At 44.0% G+C, this 15,000-nt stretch overlaps 1 protein-coding gene across 2 annotated transcripts in view; it reads left to right on the top strand.

The window, feature by feature from the left end:
- LOC143290276 (testis-specific serine/threonine-protein kinase 2-like) overlaps positions 1 to 5,836 on the top strand; it is a 34,401-nt gene extending 28,565 nt beyond the window's left edge. For both annotated transcript variants that reach the window (XM_076599622.1, XM_076599631.1), the window contains exon 2: positions 2,596 to 5,836. In XM_076599622.1, the coding sequence (XP_076455737.1) occupies positions 2,699 to 3,871 (1,173 nt within the window). In that variant the 5' untranslated portion in view covers positions 2,596 to 2,698 and the 3' untranslated portion in view covers positions 3,872 to 5,836. The remainder of the gene's footprint in view (positions 1 to 2,595) is intronic.
- The last annotated feature ends 9,164 nt before the right edge of the window (positions 5,837 to 15,000 follow it).

Below are 15,000 nucleotides of genomic sequence, written 5' to 3'. Positions count from 1 at the left end.
TTGCTTCTCTCTTGTTGGCATTGCTCTAAGAAGGTAAGATGGGCGTGAGATTCCAGCATGTTTAGTCTACGATTTAGAATACATAACCAACGTAGAACGCATTTTAACGTGTTGACGTAGATTCGACTGATAGCCATTCAACCAACACATCATGCTCTCATCACTGGGAAAGCCCACTTTATCCATTTTATGCATGGAATACGATATGCTTCATCCACCAAAACCAACACCAGCGGGAACTGTTTACATACTTTGCTGAAACAAACTGATGTTGTCTGCACCAGCAAAGGCAGAATTCGTTCGGGGGAAGGGGAGTTAAGACAACAGACCAGACTCCTCATCCCCACGTGACGATACCCGTGCAACAGGAACTGGGATACGATTGGTTAGGCTACCTGGTTGGGGGGTATGGAAGGAGGAAAGCCTTTGTTAGCCCATGTTTTCTCGCAATCACACGACTTTTCTGTCACATTTATGTAAAAACAAAGTTGAATCATTTCGATCTTTCTTTCCTCCATCATCCCTAGGAAAGGTTAGGGTCATATTTTGTACACACACACACACACACACACACACACACACACACACACACACACACACACACACATATATATATATAGATATAGATATATATATATAGAGAGAGAGAGAGAGAGAGAGAGAGAGAGATAGGGTCGTTTTAGCATATATATATATATATATATATATATATATATATATATCTGTTTGAGTTCTACATATTGCCATAATTTTGTTGTTTGCTATTGATTCTGATGTTGAATTTGAGGGCTTTGCATTGCAATAGTCCGTCTCATGTGGAATGCAATAAAAAAAAAATGTCAGTTTCAGTGTCATGACAGTCGATGTGTTCGTCAACACCATCGTCATTATCATGATCTTCGCTGTCGGTGTCGTCGTCATCTCTCTCTCTCTCTCTCTCTCTCTCTCTCTCTCTCTCTCTCTCTCTCTCTCTCTCTCTCTCTCTCTCTCTCTCTCTCTCTCTCTCTCCCTCCCTCCCTCCCTCCCTCCCTCCCTCCCTCCCTCCCTCTCTCCCTCTCCCCCACCCCTGGGTCAAGCTATATGTAAACATCTTCCATCCGCATTCTGAGTAGGTCGCTGAGGAGATCTGAGTAGACTTCAAAGCCTGCAGACATTGTGGGAGATTTTTTTTTTTTTTTCTACTCGGATCTGTGTTTCTGTTTTTCCATTGATTGAATCGGTGTCGTGAATGGAGAAGGTTAGAACTGGAATGTACAATCTCTATCTGTGCTGGCATACACGCGTGTGCGCACGCACACACACACACACACACACACACACGTGCGCGCGCGCACACACACACACACACACACACACACACACACACACACACGCAACCCCCCCGCTCCCCCCACCCCCTCCGAGCCCTCCGCCCCCCTACACACACACATGCACTCACACATGCACTCACATGTGCGCATCAGCACAGACATTTTTTTTTTCTTTCCTTTCTTTTTTTCTTTCTGTCCTTTCCTTGCTATCATTTATTCATGTAATTTTCGTTCTTTTTCGTTACACGTTTCCCCCCACTCCATTTTTGTTGTTGTTGTTGTTGTTGTTTTGTTTTTTGTTTTTTGTTTTTGTTTTACATTTGTTCTTCCTTTATTTTATTTCGTTCTATTTTTCTCATGAATAATGCAGGCAATGGGACTGCTGTAAATTCACACTGGAAGTGGAAATATATGTTGTGGGGTTGTTTTTGTTGTTGTTGTTGTTGTTGTTTTTGTTTTGTTTTGTTTTGTTTTGTTTTGTTGTTGTTGTTGTTTTTTGCTGACATCATTTTCATGGGCCACTGTCTTCTGCATCGTTTGTCCAACAGAAAGATACATTGAACTGATAGATAGATATGTTGATAGATATATATGTTGGTAGATAAAGAGATATATTGATAGATATATAGATAGATATGTTGATAGATAGAAACGAAACGAAACGAAACGAACGAAACGAAATTTCATTTTACTAGAGTTATGTGATACGCGAATACATATGCTTTTTTCCACCCAGCCCTGGGCAAAAAAAAAAAAAATTAAATAAATAAATAGATAAATAAAATAAGAAAACAACGACAACAAACGAACAAAAAACAAGTCAAAACCCGCACAAAATGCATATCAAGTGTACTAAAAAAAAACCCAAAGTACTCAATCCAGAAAAACAGGGGGAAGAGTAAGAGATAGCCACAGACCACTAACAAGATTACATACACACTCTCGCATTCGGGGTAAAAAAGGTAAAAAGGGAGAGAGAGAGAAAAAGAAAAAAAAGTGAGGCATAGATAGATAGATAGATAGAAGAGAAGTATCCGTTTAGTCCAGTGTTTGGCGTTGACCCTTTTCCCTCGTGAGACCTCTCTTTAAGCCCAGCCTGTATCTGTGTGTTATTGTCATTATCATTAATTAATCAATTAATTAGCCTATATCTGTGTGTTATTGTCATTCTCAACTGTCATCAAGCGACCTAACATGATAAATCGCAGGTTACTGCGTTAGATGATACGTCATCGTTGTCCTATATTTCACTGCTGTTTAGTGGGCGTGTTGTCTTCTGTTCCAGTAACCCCAAGACGTCAACCTCAACAAACCACCCCTACCACCCCTCCTTGTCCTGCCGCACCCCCAAAATACCAAAAGTGGCGGGTGATCCACCCCACCCGGGGATGGAGTACGTGTGTGACGTTTCGCTGTGGGCCGGCCTTCTGCAGGAGCACGGCTACGACCTGCTGGGGCAGCTGGACTCTGGCAGCTTCAGCGAGGTCTTCGCCGTCCGGAGCCGGACCTCCCGCAGGGTGCTGGCCGTGAAGCGCATGGTGGCCCGGCGGGAGATCAGCACGGACCCCAGGGTCCTGAAGGAGATCTCCTGCCTCAAGCAGCTCAGCTTCCGCGGGGCCTGCGTGATCCGGCTGGAGGGCACCATCTGGAAGCTGGACCGCCTGGCCTGTCTGCTGCTGGAGCTGGCGCCCATGGGGGACCTGGAGAGACACGCCGCGGAGCGGTGGCCGCTGTCAGCCCAGCTGGTGACGGGGGCGGTACGGCAGGTGCTGTCCGCCCTCACACACTGCCACCGCCTGCACATCGCGCACCGGGACGTCAACCCAGCCAACGTGCTGCTTATGTCGGAGAGGTCCGTGCGCCTGGCGGACTTCGGGCTGGCCTTCCACTGCAGGGACTCCCAGTCCGGGCGCCGCCTGCTGTGTGAGGACTACCTGGGCAGGGACGCCTACCTGGCGCCAGAGGTGCTGGTGTGCAGGCCGTACGACGCTCTGCAGGCCGACATGTGGAGCGTCAGTTCCTTGTGTGTCTTCATGCTGACGGGGAAACACCCCCCTCCTCCCAGACCTCCGTCCCTTTCTGACGATGACTACGATGATGATGAAAGACCTTCCGCCCTGGAAACGGGTTCACCTCCAGGGAGAACCCCTGCTGTGTGTCAGCCACATCCCCACAGCTCCGTGAGACACTCCCCTTTCGCCGCCGCTCACAACAAACGCAATCCTCGACACAGCTCCCACGACAGCGAGGGGAGTTGGCGGTCAGAGAGTGATCTGGAGGAACCTCTAGCGCTGTCTACCGTCCCTGATCCCGAGTCTGACTGTGTGACCCCCCGGAGTTCTTGTGGCGAGGACTGTCCGTGGGAAGGGGAGGCAGACCACCACATCCACTGTGCCTCACACGGTCTGGTGGACGACGTCTTCAGAAAGCCCACAGCGGCTGACTGTGCCGTGGTTCGTCTGGTGTCCAAACTGCGCGTGGAGAACCCCGCGGACAGGCTGAAGGCTGAGGACACGCTCACCTTGTGGAAAAACATTTCAAAGAGTGTTGGCTTTTCCTAGTGACCACCTTGCCATTCATTGTTAGAAACGTTTTAGTGACATAGACCATTGGGATTTATTTTTCATGGGTTAGCAAATACAAGGCAAGGCACATAATATCGCTGAATGATTTATGAATGTCACAATCAGTCAATGAAATATAAATCTTTAAAAATCTGGCGCGATCCATGTGTATTCAAAGTCATACTGACACCCTCATTAAGATAAGTATACTTAGTAAAATATTCTCCTTTTTTATCAAGAGATGTAAACACTGAACTAATGTCGCGCTCAGCACAAGGGGAGTGAGTCGTATAAAGAGCCGTTGGTATCCAGGTAAATCAGTCCAGCTCAGAATGCTAAAGCGGCAAGCGCCAAGTTCTGCTTCGATGCTCACTCTGTCGGAAGTGAAACAATGAAGCAATTCCATCGTCTCTCTGAAAGACACTGACGCAGAAGCAATGCAATTTGAACGAGAAGACTGTAGCAGATTATTTCGTTAAAAGATTGCACAACGTCTGTCACTTTCTCCACGTGAGAGGTCAAGGTGTTCTCTCGCCAGGAAAATAAATATATACATAAAAACGCGTTATCGTGGCACTGTGCCTTTTTTGATACATATCCTCGAATATCTTTTTACCAAAGTGGAATGCTCACAAAACTCGCTGGAACACTATGGTAAGCCACAGATGCCTTTGGAACTAAACACAGATTCACATTTTTAATCCAGGAAAGTAGGGCATTTTCAGGATATTATCAGTAGGAATTCAGGAATTTGCAATTGCAGGCTTATAGGAATACAATGACCACATTTTTTGTTTGTTGTTGGTTGGTTGTTTGGTTGGTTTGTTTGTTTGTTGTTGATGTTGTCGTTCTTCAATAGCCTACGAAAGAAAATGACACGGTGAAAAAGACACGATCAGGTAGGGAATATATTTTTCCGGGGGATGGGGGGAGGTGAGGGGGGGGGGGGGCAGTTAATGGATGAAACCTTGATTTTCAAGGTGGATTTTTATCTCAACGACCGGCTGACGCTTATACGCTGGGATGATGAATAAGGCTAAATATGTTTTTAACCAGGAGGCATAAAAAACAAAATCTATGTCCGTGCATCAAACACAGAGCAACAGCATGCTTAAACCCCAAAGTGTGCTCAAAGTGTGCTCAAATATGAAGCATGTCGCTGCTTTGAGTTCGTGGTGGACATAGATTCGACTGAATGAGACGTGACCATTAATGAAAATAGTTTGTTTTGTGTGTGTGTTTACTGTCCTCGTAACATGCATTACACCTTGCCACACACTGCCCATCTCGACTCGACGTCACCTGCCAATTCATTATTTTCATAAATGTTAATATATAAACAATGAAATCTTCACATCAGCCAAAGGCACAAAATGGACAATACGATCGTCAGACTGATTGATCAATGGCTCAAAAACGGGTGGATGCATCATCAGGTCCAAGCGGATCCAGCCAATCTTTGCCATAGGCTTGATTGCATGAATGCGTGCATGCATGTGTGTGCACGCGTGCGCGCGCGCGCGCGCGTGTGTGTGTGTGTGTAAGTGCGCGTTAGTGCGTGTGTGTGTATATATATGTGTGTGTGAGAGAGAGAGAGAGAGAGAGAGAGAGAGAGAGAGAGAAACAGAGACAGAGACAGAGAGAGAGAGTGCTTGGATAATTAAGTGTATGTGGTTGTTGTATATGTATGTGTGTATGTGTGCCCTTGCGCGCTCGTGTGAACATGCATGTATACATGTGCAAATGGAAGTAAGTCGAGTGGGTGTGTCCATCTTCTAATCTGTCTGACTGGCTATTTGCCTGTTTAAGACGTACATGTGTGTGTGTGTGTGTGTGTGTGTGTGTGTGTGTGTCTGTCTGTCTGTCTGTCTGTCTGTCTCATTGTCTATTGGTCTGTCTGTCTGTTGTTCTGTCGGTCTGTGTTTTGTTTGAATGTGTATTTTGTGTTCAGGTCTATGATTTGCAGAAGTAACAGGAATGTCGATAGTCAGGCAGATACAGTGAAATCGTCTTTCATCCAGTTCGCCTAAATGGCATAGGGTAGATTCGTATTTGTTTCAGTTTGGGAGATGTTGTTATCGTTTTGTTGTTTCGTAAATGGCAGAATATTATATGATTTTATTTATAGCTCTTTGGGGTTTTCTTACAATAAATGATGGAAACAAAACATACGTGTGGCTAAGATATCTGAGAATGGTGAACAGATTTTATGAATGCAAACGCACACACACACACACACACACACACACACACACACACACACACACACACATTATCTCTCTCACTCACTCACTCACCCACACATTCACATTTACAAATGTAACATATTCGAGTTGTTGGTAAGTTTTGTAAGCCACTTCGATGGGAGCGTAAAGTTCTGGGGAAAAAAATAATAATGAAAAAAGTCGACGGATGCGTTTATTATCCTAACTTTATCTTAATTAAAACGTGAACAGAAATTTTGAAGAACTGTAATTGATAAAAAAAAAAAAAAAAAAAAAAAACCAGATAAACAACGCCCAAATCATTTTGCAATCTTCCTTATTTTGATGAATATCCCCCCCCCCCCCAACCCCCACACTTTCAAACACACTATTCTCCCTCCTTTCAACAAAATGCAAAAATTAGGGGGTGGGGGAAAGAAATGAACTGAGGACTACAGCAACAAGAGGTGTACCAGGTAAAGTTAAACAAGGAATTCTACATTGATAGTATAACAGATACACGTGCAGCTTTAAAAAAAATAATAATCAAAAAGATTTGGGTGGCGCTGCACTGTGGCGAAGCCCTATTATCTTCCCGGGGAGAGCGCGGCAGGAATTTCACACAGATATAAGTTGTCACGAAAAGCAATGCCGCTGGATACACTACACTACACTACAAGACAAGACAAGACAAGACAAGCAATACAATACAGTACAATACAATACATACAATACAATACAATGCAATGCAATACCATACCATACAATACAATAGTAAAGAGTGATAACTCTCCATTCACAAGGTATACAACTTCCAGTCAATGATGATTATACCGATTCAGCTAGCACACAGGTAAACAACAGGTCTGGGCTTGTCTGAGCTTGTTCCAATGTACCTATCGTTTACCTGTGTGCCAGCTGAGTCGACATAATCAGCATTGACTTGAAGTTGTGTACCTTGTGACTGGAGAGTCACCACTCTTTACTATTTGTTAATAATTCGTTCTCCTGGAGCCAGATGCATTGCTCGGACGGAAGAGCCTAGTATGGTCGTAACCCGCTACCAACTGTGTGTAGTGTGGAACTGACCAATGGCGTAGTTCGGTCAACGTAGGTATTTAATCTCGTGTAACTGTCAAAAAGTTAGAACCAAGTAATGCAACTGGCACCTGGCCTCATTGTTTTCCACTTCAACACAATACAATACAATACAATACCATACAATACAATACAGGCTCTCAAGGCTTCACAAGCGCGCTTGGGTTTCTTATTGGGACGGACGTCTGATATGTTTGTTTTGTTTGTTACTATGTCAGTGCTTTGTTTCTTTGTTCTAATTAAGTGTGCGTGCGTTCGCCGTATATCATTCTTTGAGGCTTCCGTGAGGAAACTGATACAGAAACTGTCAGCAGATATTTATTTGGTCCGGTGAGTGTACTGACGGGCCTTAATTGCGAAATAACACTTGCTGCGCATGACTTACGGAGTTGGATTTGGGAGGGGGTGTGGGGGGGGGGCGAGGGGGGCGTGGGAGGGGAAGGGGCGTTGGAGATTCTTCGGGAGACAAGAATCAATAAACATGTCTAACGAAAATATGCATGTTGCCACGAGAGAGAGAGAGAGGGGGGGGGGGGGGAGAGGGAGAGATTGACACTGACAAGTTTATTTTATAGGCCAGTAACCCTGAAAAAGTGGAAGAAGGGATGCTTTTTTATTTTCACTTCGTTAGAGAAGCGAGAAAGACAAACCAAGACAGGTGCAAAGCCTCCTTGATAATGTGTGTGTGCATGGGCATAGGTGCGTGCATGCACATATATCTTTAGATATTCAATTATATATACATAATTATATACTTTACATATTATATGTATATATGATTATATATAGAGGTGTGTGTGTGTGTGTGTGTGCGCGCGCGCTGTGTAACATCACACATCAAACGCACTTGGTATCATGCCAATATTTTCTTGACAGGGACGTGAATCGGGAAGGTCTTAATGAATCCATTGACGAGCTTTTGAATCTGCCACCGATGTTGACTGTTGCTTCAAGGTGTTCAAGTGTGTCAGTCATGCTCTTCTCCAGGAAGATGTTGAAGTGGGATGGGAGATAGCAAACAGCCTTGTCTGATTCCAACAGTTACTTTGAACGAATCCCCAGTGCTGCCATTGGAGTAGACAGATTTCCACACCATACTTTTATACGACCTGTACAAAAAAGAGCTCTTTTTTGGGTCTGCTGGATTTTTGTATGGGATGTTATCCACGAAAACTCCACATAAAACATTGCGTTGTACATCTTAATTTCAAACAGTGAATGTTCTTTCTGGTGATTCTCAAAAAGAGGCACAAGGCTGTTTGACAATAGAGTTGAGCACTTCCTAGTCACTGAGCACAGACTGAGCACGCGTGCGTCCTTTAACTCACATCAGTCCTCGGGAATACGACAGGATAGGATACGACACAACGCTAAACGACACAGCGGTGTAATACGATATGAAGTGATGCGATACGATTCCATACGATATGACTCAACCTTCACCCCGACGAGGAAAGCATTCACGAGAAAAATGTTAATTCAGATCATCTCTTGAACATCTCCCAAGAAGGAGGTCTCTCTCTCTCTCTCTCTCTCTCTCTCTCTCTCTCTCTCTCTCCTTTTTTTTGGGGGGGGGGGGGGGGAGGTGGGGGGGTTCCTTTTTTGTTTGTTTGTGTGTATGTTTTCATTCATAATGTTTCGCTTCAAAGGCTTTCGTCGTGTATTTAAATCTAATCCCCAGCTGTTGTTTTCATTTTCATGCCCGTGTGCAGTGTTGCATATGGAACCATCAATGAGCAAGACCAGGTGGAATTTCGTTCAACTCTTTCTCTCTCCCTCTCTCTCTCTCTCTCTCTCTCTCTCTCTCTCTCTCTCTCGCTCTCTCTCTCTCTCTCCCCCCCTCTCTCTCTCTCTCTCTGCAGCTCAGATCATCTTGACCTGACTGGCATGCTGGGGTTTGTAAACTTATTTTCAGGTAGATGTAGGGGTGTGTGTGTGTGTGTGTGTGTGTGTGTGTTGTTGTTGTTGTTGTTGTTGTTGTCGTTGTTGTTGCTTTCAACAAATGTGGACGCAGGGAAACCAAAACCTGTGCAGGTGAGGGAGAAAACGTGATTATGATGGTGATCGTGATGACGACGTGCCTTTGAATTAGTTGAATGACTCACTTGCATAAACAATGCAAGTCTATGTTATAATCCGGTGTTTATTTGTGTGTGTGCGTCTGTGTGTGTGTGTGTGTGTGTGTGTGTGTGTGTGTGTGTGTGTGTGTGTGTGTGTGTGTGTGTGTGTGTGCGTGTGTGTGTGTGTGTGTGTCTGTGTCTGTGTGCATGTGTGTGTCTGTTTGTGTCTGTGTGTCAATCAGGTAGACTTGTCTGCAAATACCAACTTTGTCTTTAACATAGAAGGAACGATGCCTTCACTCATGCCGTAAGCCTTCCGAATTATGTCGTATTTCCGAATGATTAACGGTTTATTTCGTTGAGGCTCGTTCCGGATCCGGAAACGCCATATCACCGTTTCCCAGTTGCCGGAACGTAGGCTGTTGGTTAAGAAGACGGCATGACCTCGTTCACGTGTTCGCAATTAAAAGAAAAGAAATGCAAATTCTGGACAGAACACGTACAGTAACACTAACTACACCATGGACGTGTTAACTGCAAATAAATATTCTAAAGAGGACACTGAATTAACTAGAATGGACATAAAAGAAAAATTGAATCGACTGTTTCACTGAGTTTTGGTCAGCCTTGTCTAAACTGGTCTGTGTAGATCCTGAAAAAACAGCTACATGTTGTGGTGTGCCTGTGGTGATGACAACGTCTCCTTTAGCGCCGAATTCTAAAGAAAATTTAAATAATCGAGATATGATTTTTTATTAAACATGTGTTGTTACCTCCAATACAACAATATCTTTATCGTGCCAAAAACGAGTGACGTCAGATGCACCACAGCTGTGTGGAAATGTCTACGTGCTTCCGAACTGAACGTGCGTGGTTCGTTCCCGCTCGCATGCCTTTTTTTTTCTCCCAAGTTAAATAATATATATTATATGTAAACTATATATTTAATACATAAGACATTGTATTGATTTTTCTAATCTCTTCTTTTCTCATGATACACTAACTGGACAAAGCACGTATCACAAATGAGTGTCGAAGGACTTGCATCTTGTTTTACTTTTTTATTTTTCGTCAGGAATATGAGTGTGGAATAGCGACAATGTTTGCAGTGTATCGGTGTTTGCGTTCATGTGATTACTTTTCACAGTATTTGAACTCATCCTCCGCCACCACCACCACCACTCACCACCAATACTCAACAGACAGACCGAGAGACAGAGAGAGAGAGAGAGAGAGAATCGCTGTTTTGGCCTAAAAAAGGGGAATGTGAAAACTATGCCAGGTATGTAAATTGTGTGTCAGCACAATACTCTGCACGCGCACACAAACACACACACACGCGCGCGCGCGCAATTTACATTCCGCTTCTGACGCAGGCGGAACGCAGAATGGTGCGAATCGTGCATGCCGTGCAGTTAGAGGGAACCAACAATGATACTCTCTCTGTAACAACGCAACAATGTTACTCTCTATATCACAATGCAACAACGTTACTCTCTATATCACAATGCAACAACGTTACTCTCTATATCACAATGCAACAACGTTACTCTCCATATCACAATACAACAATGTTACTCTCTATATCACAATGCAACAACGTTACTCTCTATATCACAATGCAACAACGTTACTCTCCATTTAACAACACAACAATGTTACTCTCCATATAATTACGTGGAGTGTTGGCCTAAAGGTAACACGTCTCCCAAGGAAGCGAGAGAATCTGAGAGCACTGGTTCAAATCACACCCGCAGTCGCCAATATTTTCTCCCCCTCCACCAGACCTTGAGTGGTGGTCTGGACGCTAGTCATTCGGATGAGACGATAAACTGAGGTCCCGTGTACATCATGCATTCGGCGCACATAAAAGAACCCACGGCAACAAAAGGGTTGTTCCCGGCAAAATTCTGTAGAAAAATCCACTTCAAAAGGAAAACAAATGAAATTAGAGGCAGAAAAAAAATATGGTGCTGTCAGTGTAGCGACGCGCTCTCCCTGGGAAAAGCATCCCGGATTTCACGCAAATAAATCTGTTGTGACAAAAAACAGTAATACAAATACAAATATAACAACACAACAATGTTACTCTGTATAACAGCACAACCTTGTTGCTCTCCATAACAACGCATCGATGTTACTCTCCATGTAACAACACAATAATATTCCTCTTTATACAACAAGACAACAATGTTACTCTCTACATAACAACACAACACTGTTCTTCTCCATATAACAACACAACAATGTTACTCTCTACATAACAACACAACACTGTTCTTCTCCATATAACAACACAACAATGTTACTCTCTACATAACAACACAACACTGTTCTTCTCCATATAACAACAACAATGTTACTTTCTGTACAACAACGTTGCACACCGCTGTCTGCTTATATAGAACACGGCACTGACATCTGACGTATATGACGTACGTTCCTTTTTCCTCGCATTGTCAGAGATTTGTATTTGTATTTCTTTTTAACACAACAGATTTCTCTGTGTGAAATTCGGGCTGCTCTCCCCAGGGAGAGCGCGTCGCTACACTGCAGCGCCACCCTTTTTTTGGTATTTTTTCCTGCGTGCAGTTTTATTTGTTTTTCCTATCGAAGTGGATTTTTCTACAAAATTTTGCCAGGAACAACCCTTTTGCTGCCGTGGGTTCTTTTACGTGCGCAAAGTGCATGCTGCACACGGGACCTCGGTTTATCGTCTCATCCGAATGACTAGCGTCCAGACCACCACTCAAGGTCTAGTGGAGGGGGAGAACACATTGGCGGCTGAGCCGTGATTCGAACCAGCGCGCTCAGATTCTCTCGCTTCCTAAACGGACGCGTTACCTCTAGGCCATTACTCATGGAACAGCTGCAACTGTATGTAAGGGAAGGACCAGGTCTGTGTGTGCAGATCCTCTTCCTCCTCACAGTTCTATATTCACATGGCTCTAAATCTCCAAACATGCTGGAATGCAGAGCAGAGAAGTAGTGCCACACTTGGAACGAAGTGGGAACGAACTGTGAGATTTACGTGCAGGTTGTATTACAGAAGGCTGTTAACAAAAACTGCGGGGTTATGGAAGCGTGGATATGTGGGGGATGTGGAGCAGCTGAAAGTGTAAGCTCGAGCATTGTACAATGAAGATATCTTTGAACCCAATATAGTTTGTGCCATAAGCCCCGCTTGCATTGCACCATGAAATTCTTTGAATCCGATATAGACTGCCATAAATCCGTTTTGAAGTGTTAGAAAAGGAGGTGCAATCAATCTGTCTAGGGATCTTGGCAAAGATGCAGGGAATCTCTCCTTGGTATTAGTGGAACGTAAGCTGATGATTCGACGAAGGTGGCAGAATGGTGTAGACGCCCATCTGCCAATACAGTGTTCGTGAGGGGCTGGGTTCAAATCCCGCTCTCTCCCTTTCTCCCAAGTCTGACTGGAAAATCTAGTCATTCGGATGAGACGATAAACCGTGGTCCCGCGTTCTGAATGTACTTGACGCACTGAAGAAGAACCCATGGCAACGAGAGTGTGGGTGATTCTGTTTAGAAATATCCACCGAAATATTATACATCCCCTTTTGACATCTCGACAGCGAAACAGTTAATTCTGTGTGGAATGTTGATGAAAATAAAGAAAGAGGTTAACTAAATCCTTTAAAAAAAATATCTGTAGTTATGATGAATCATGTCGTGGGATGTTGGGCAAAGTGCAACACATCCTTTCTGGGATATTTGCGAAAATCCGACAACTCCATTCCACCTTCTTGACAAACTGCGGTGCGTTTGGTACAGCTGAGATCTTGTGGGGCATATTGTGTCTAGGTGTAGCCGACGTTGTCTCGCAACAAACTTACACTAGATGCACACGTTTAACAATTCAGACAACTTTACTATGCGGCTTGAACTGCAAGCTAGCAAACAGAAATCAGACGACCGTTGTTACTGTTCTTCTGCGCACGCCGTTGCGCATATTGTCAGAGTTACCTTTTCTTTTATGCTTCGATATTAAACCATGACCGGGTATAACAATTCTTTTGACAGTGTAATTGTGGCAGACTTGCAATGAAATGTAAGTGGGTTATACTGTGTCGTTCTGTGTTTTTTTAGACTTTGGTAGAGACGTTATTAATCCTTTTTAATGTGTTGAATCTCCTTTGAGATCTTAAATGAGGTGCGATGAATCTCTTTTGGCATTTTAGTGGAGATATGCTGATTACCTTTTCAACATTTTAACAAAGTTGTAATGAATCTCTCCTGATAGTCCAACGGAATTGTATTGAACACCGGGGAATAACTTCTGTCGTTTCTTCTTTCTGTTTTTTAGCCATATTGCTTGGGCATTAAGTTCGTTCTCAGAACTTGGCCGAAGATCAATGGTTTTGAATTTTTCCGAAAATTATGCTACGTGCTTGCATGCGGTTGCGCAAAAACAAATTATTTTTCATGAGAATCTGTTCTGAGATTCTCGGAGGAGGTGGTGTAAAGATACCAATTTAAACGAAACACAAATAGAACTGTCATAACTTGATACATACTAGCAACTGTCAGGTGTTAGTCCTCTCTCTCTCTCTCTCTCTCTCTCTCTCTCTATATATATATATATATATATATATATATATATATATATATAGTTGTTTATTCTCTCTCTCTTTCTCCCTTTCACTAACACATACGCATGCACACACACACACACACACACACACACACACACACACACACTCATTACTACATTCTCATACACACACTTATACACACAAATACAAATATACACACAAACACAAGCACAGCGCGCGCGCGCGCACGCACACACAAACGTACGCACTTACACACTTATTAACCCATACACAGAGACTCAAACACACGCACGCACCCCCCCACACACCCCATACACTCTCTCTCTCTCTCTCTCTCTCTCTCTCTCTCTCTCTCTCTCTCTCTCTCGCTCCTCTTTCTTTCACACTCTCTCACACACTCTCTCTCTCTCGCTCCTCTTTCTTTCACACTCTCTCACACACTCTCTCTCTCTCGCTCCTCTTTCTTTCACACTCTCTCACACACTCTCTCTCTCTCGCTCCTCTTTCTTTCACACTCTCTCACACACTCTCTCTCTCTCGCTCCTCTTTCTTTCACACTCTCACACACTCTCTCTCTCTCGCTCCTCTTTCTTTCACACTCTCTCACACACTCTCTCTCTCTCGCTCCTCTTTCTTTCACACTCTCTCACACACTCTCTCTCTCTCGCTCCTCTTTCTTTCACACTCTCTCACACAATCTCTCTCTCTCGCTCCTCTTTCTTTCACACTCTCTCACACACTCTCTCTCTCGCTCCTCTTTCTTTCACACTCTCTCACACACTCTCTCTCTCTCGCTCCTCTTTCTTTCACACTCTCTCACACACTCTCTCTCTCTCGCTCCTCTTTCTTTCACACTCTCTCACACACTCTCTCTCTCTCGCTCCTCTTTCTTTCACACTCTCTCACACACTCTCTCTCTCTCGCTCCTCTTTCTTTCACACTCTCTCACACACTCTCTCTCTCTCGCTCCTCTTTCTTTCACACTCTCTCACACACTCTCTCTCTCTCGCTCCTCTTTCTTTCACACTCTCTCACACACTCTCTCTCTCTCGCTCCTCTTTCTTTCACACTCTCTCACACACTCTCTCTCTCTCGCTCCTCTTTCTTTCACACTCTCTCACACACTCTCTCTCTCTCGCTCCTCTTTCTTTCACACTCTCTCACACACTCTCTCTCTCTCTCTCGCT

This window comes from Babylonia areolata, chromosome 1 (assembly GCF_041734735.1).
Source record: "Babylonia areolata isolate BAREFJ2019XMU chromosome 1, ASM4173473v1, whole genome shotgun sequence".
Lineage (NCBI taxonomy): Eukaryota > Metazoa > Mollusca > Gastropoda > Neogastropoda > Buccinidae > Babylonia > Babylonia areolata.
This window is presented reverse-complemented; position numbering and strand designations above follow the sequence as displayed.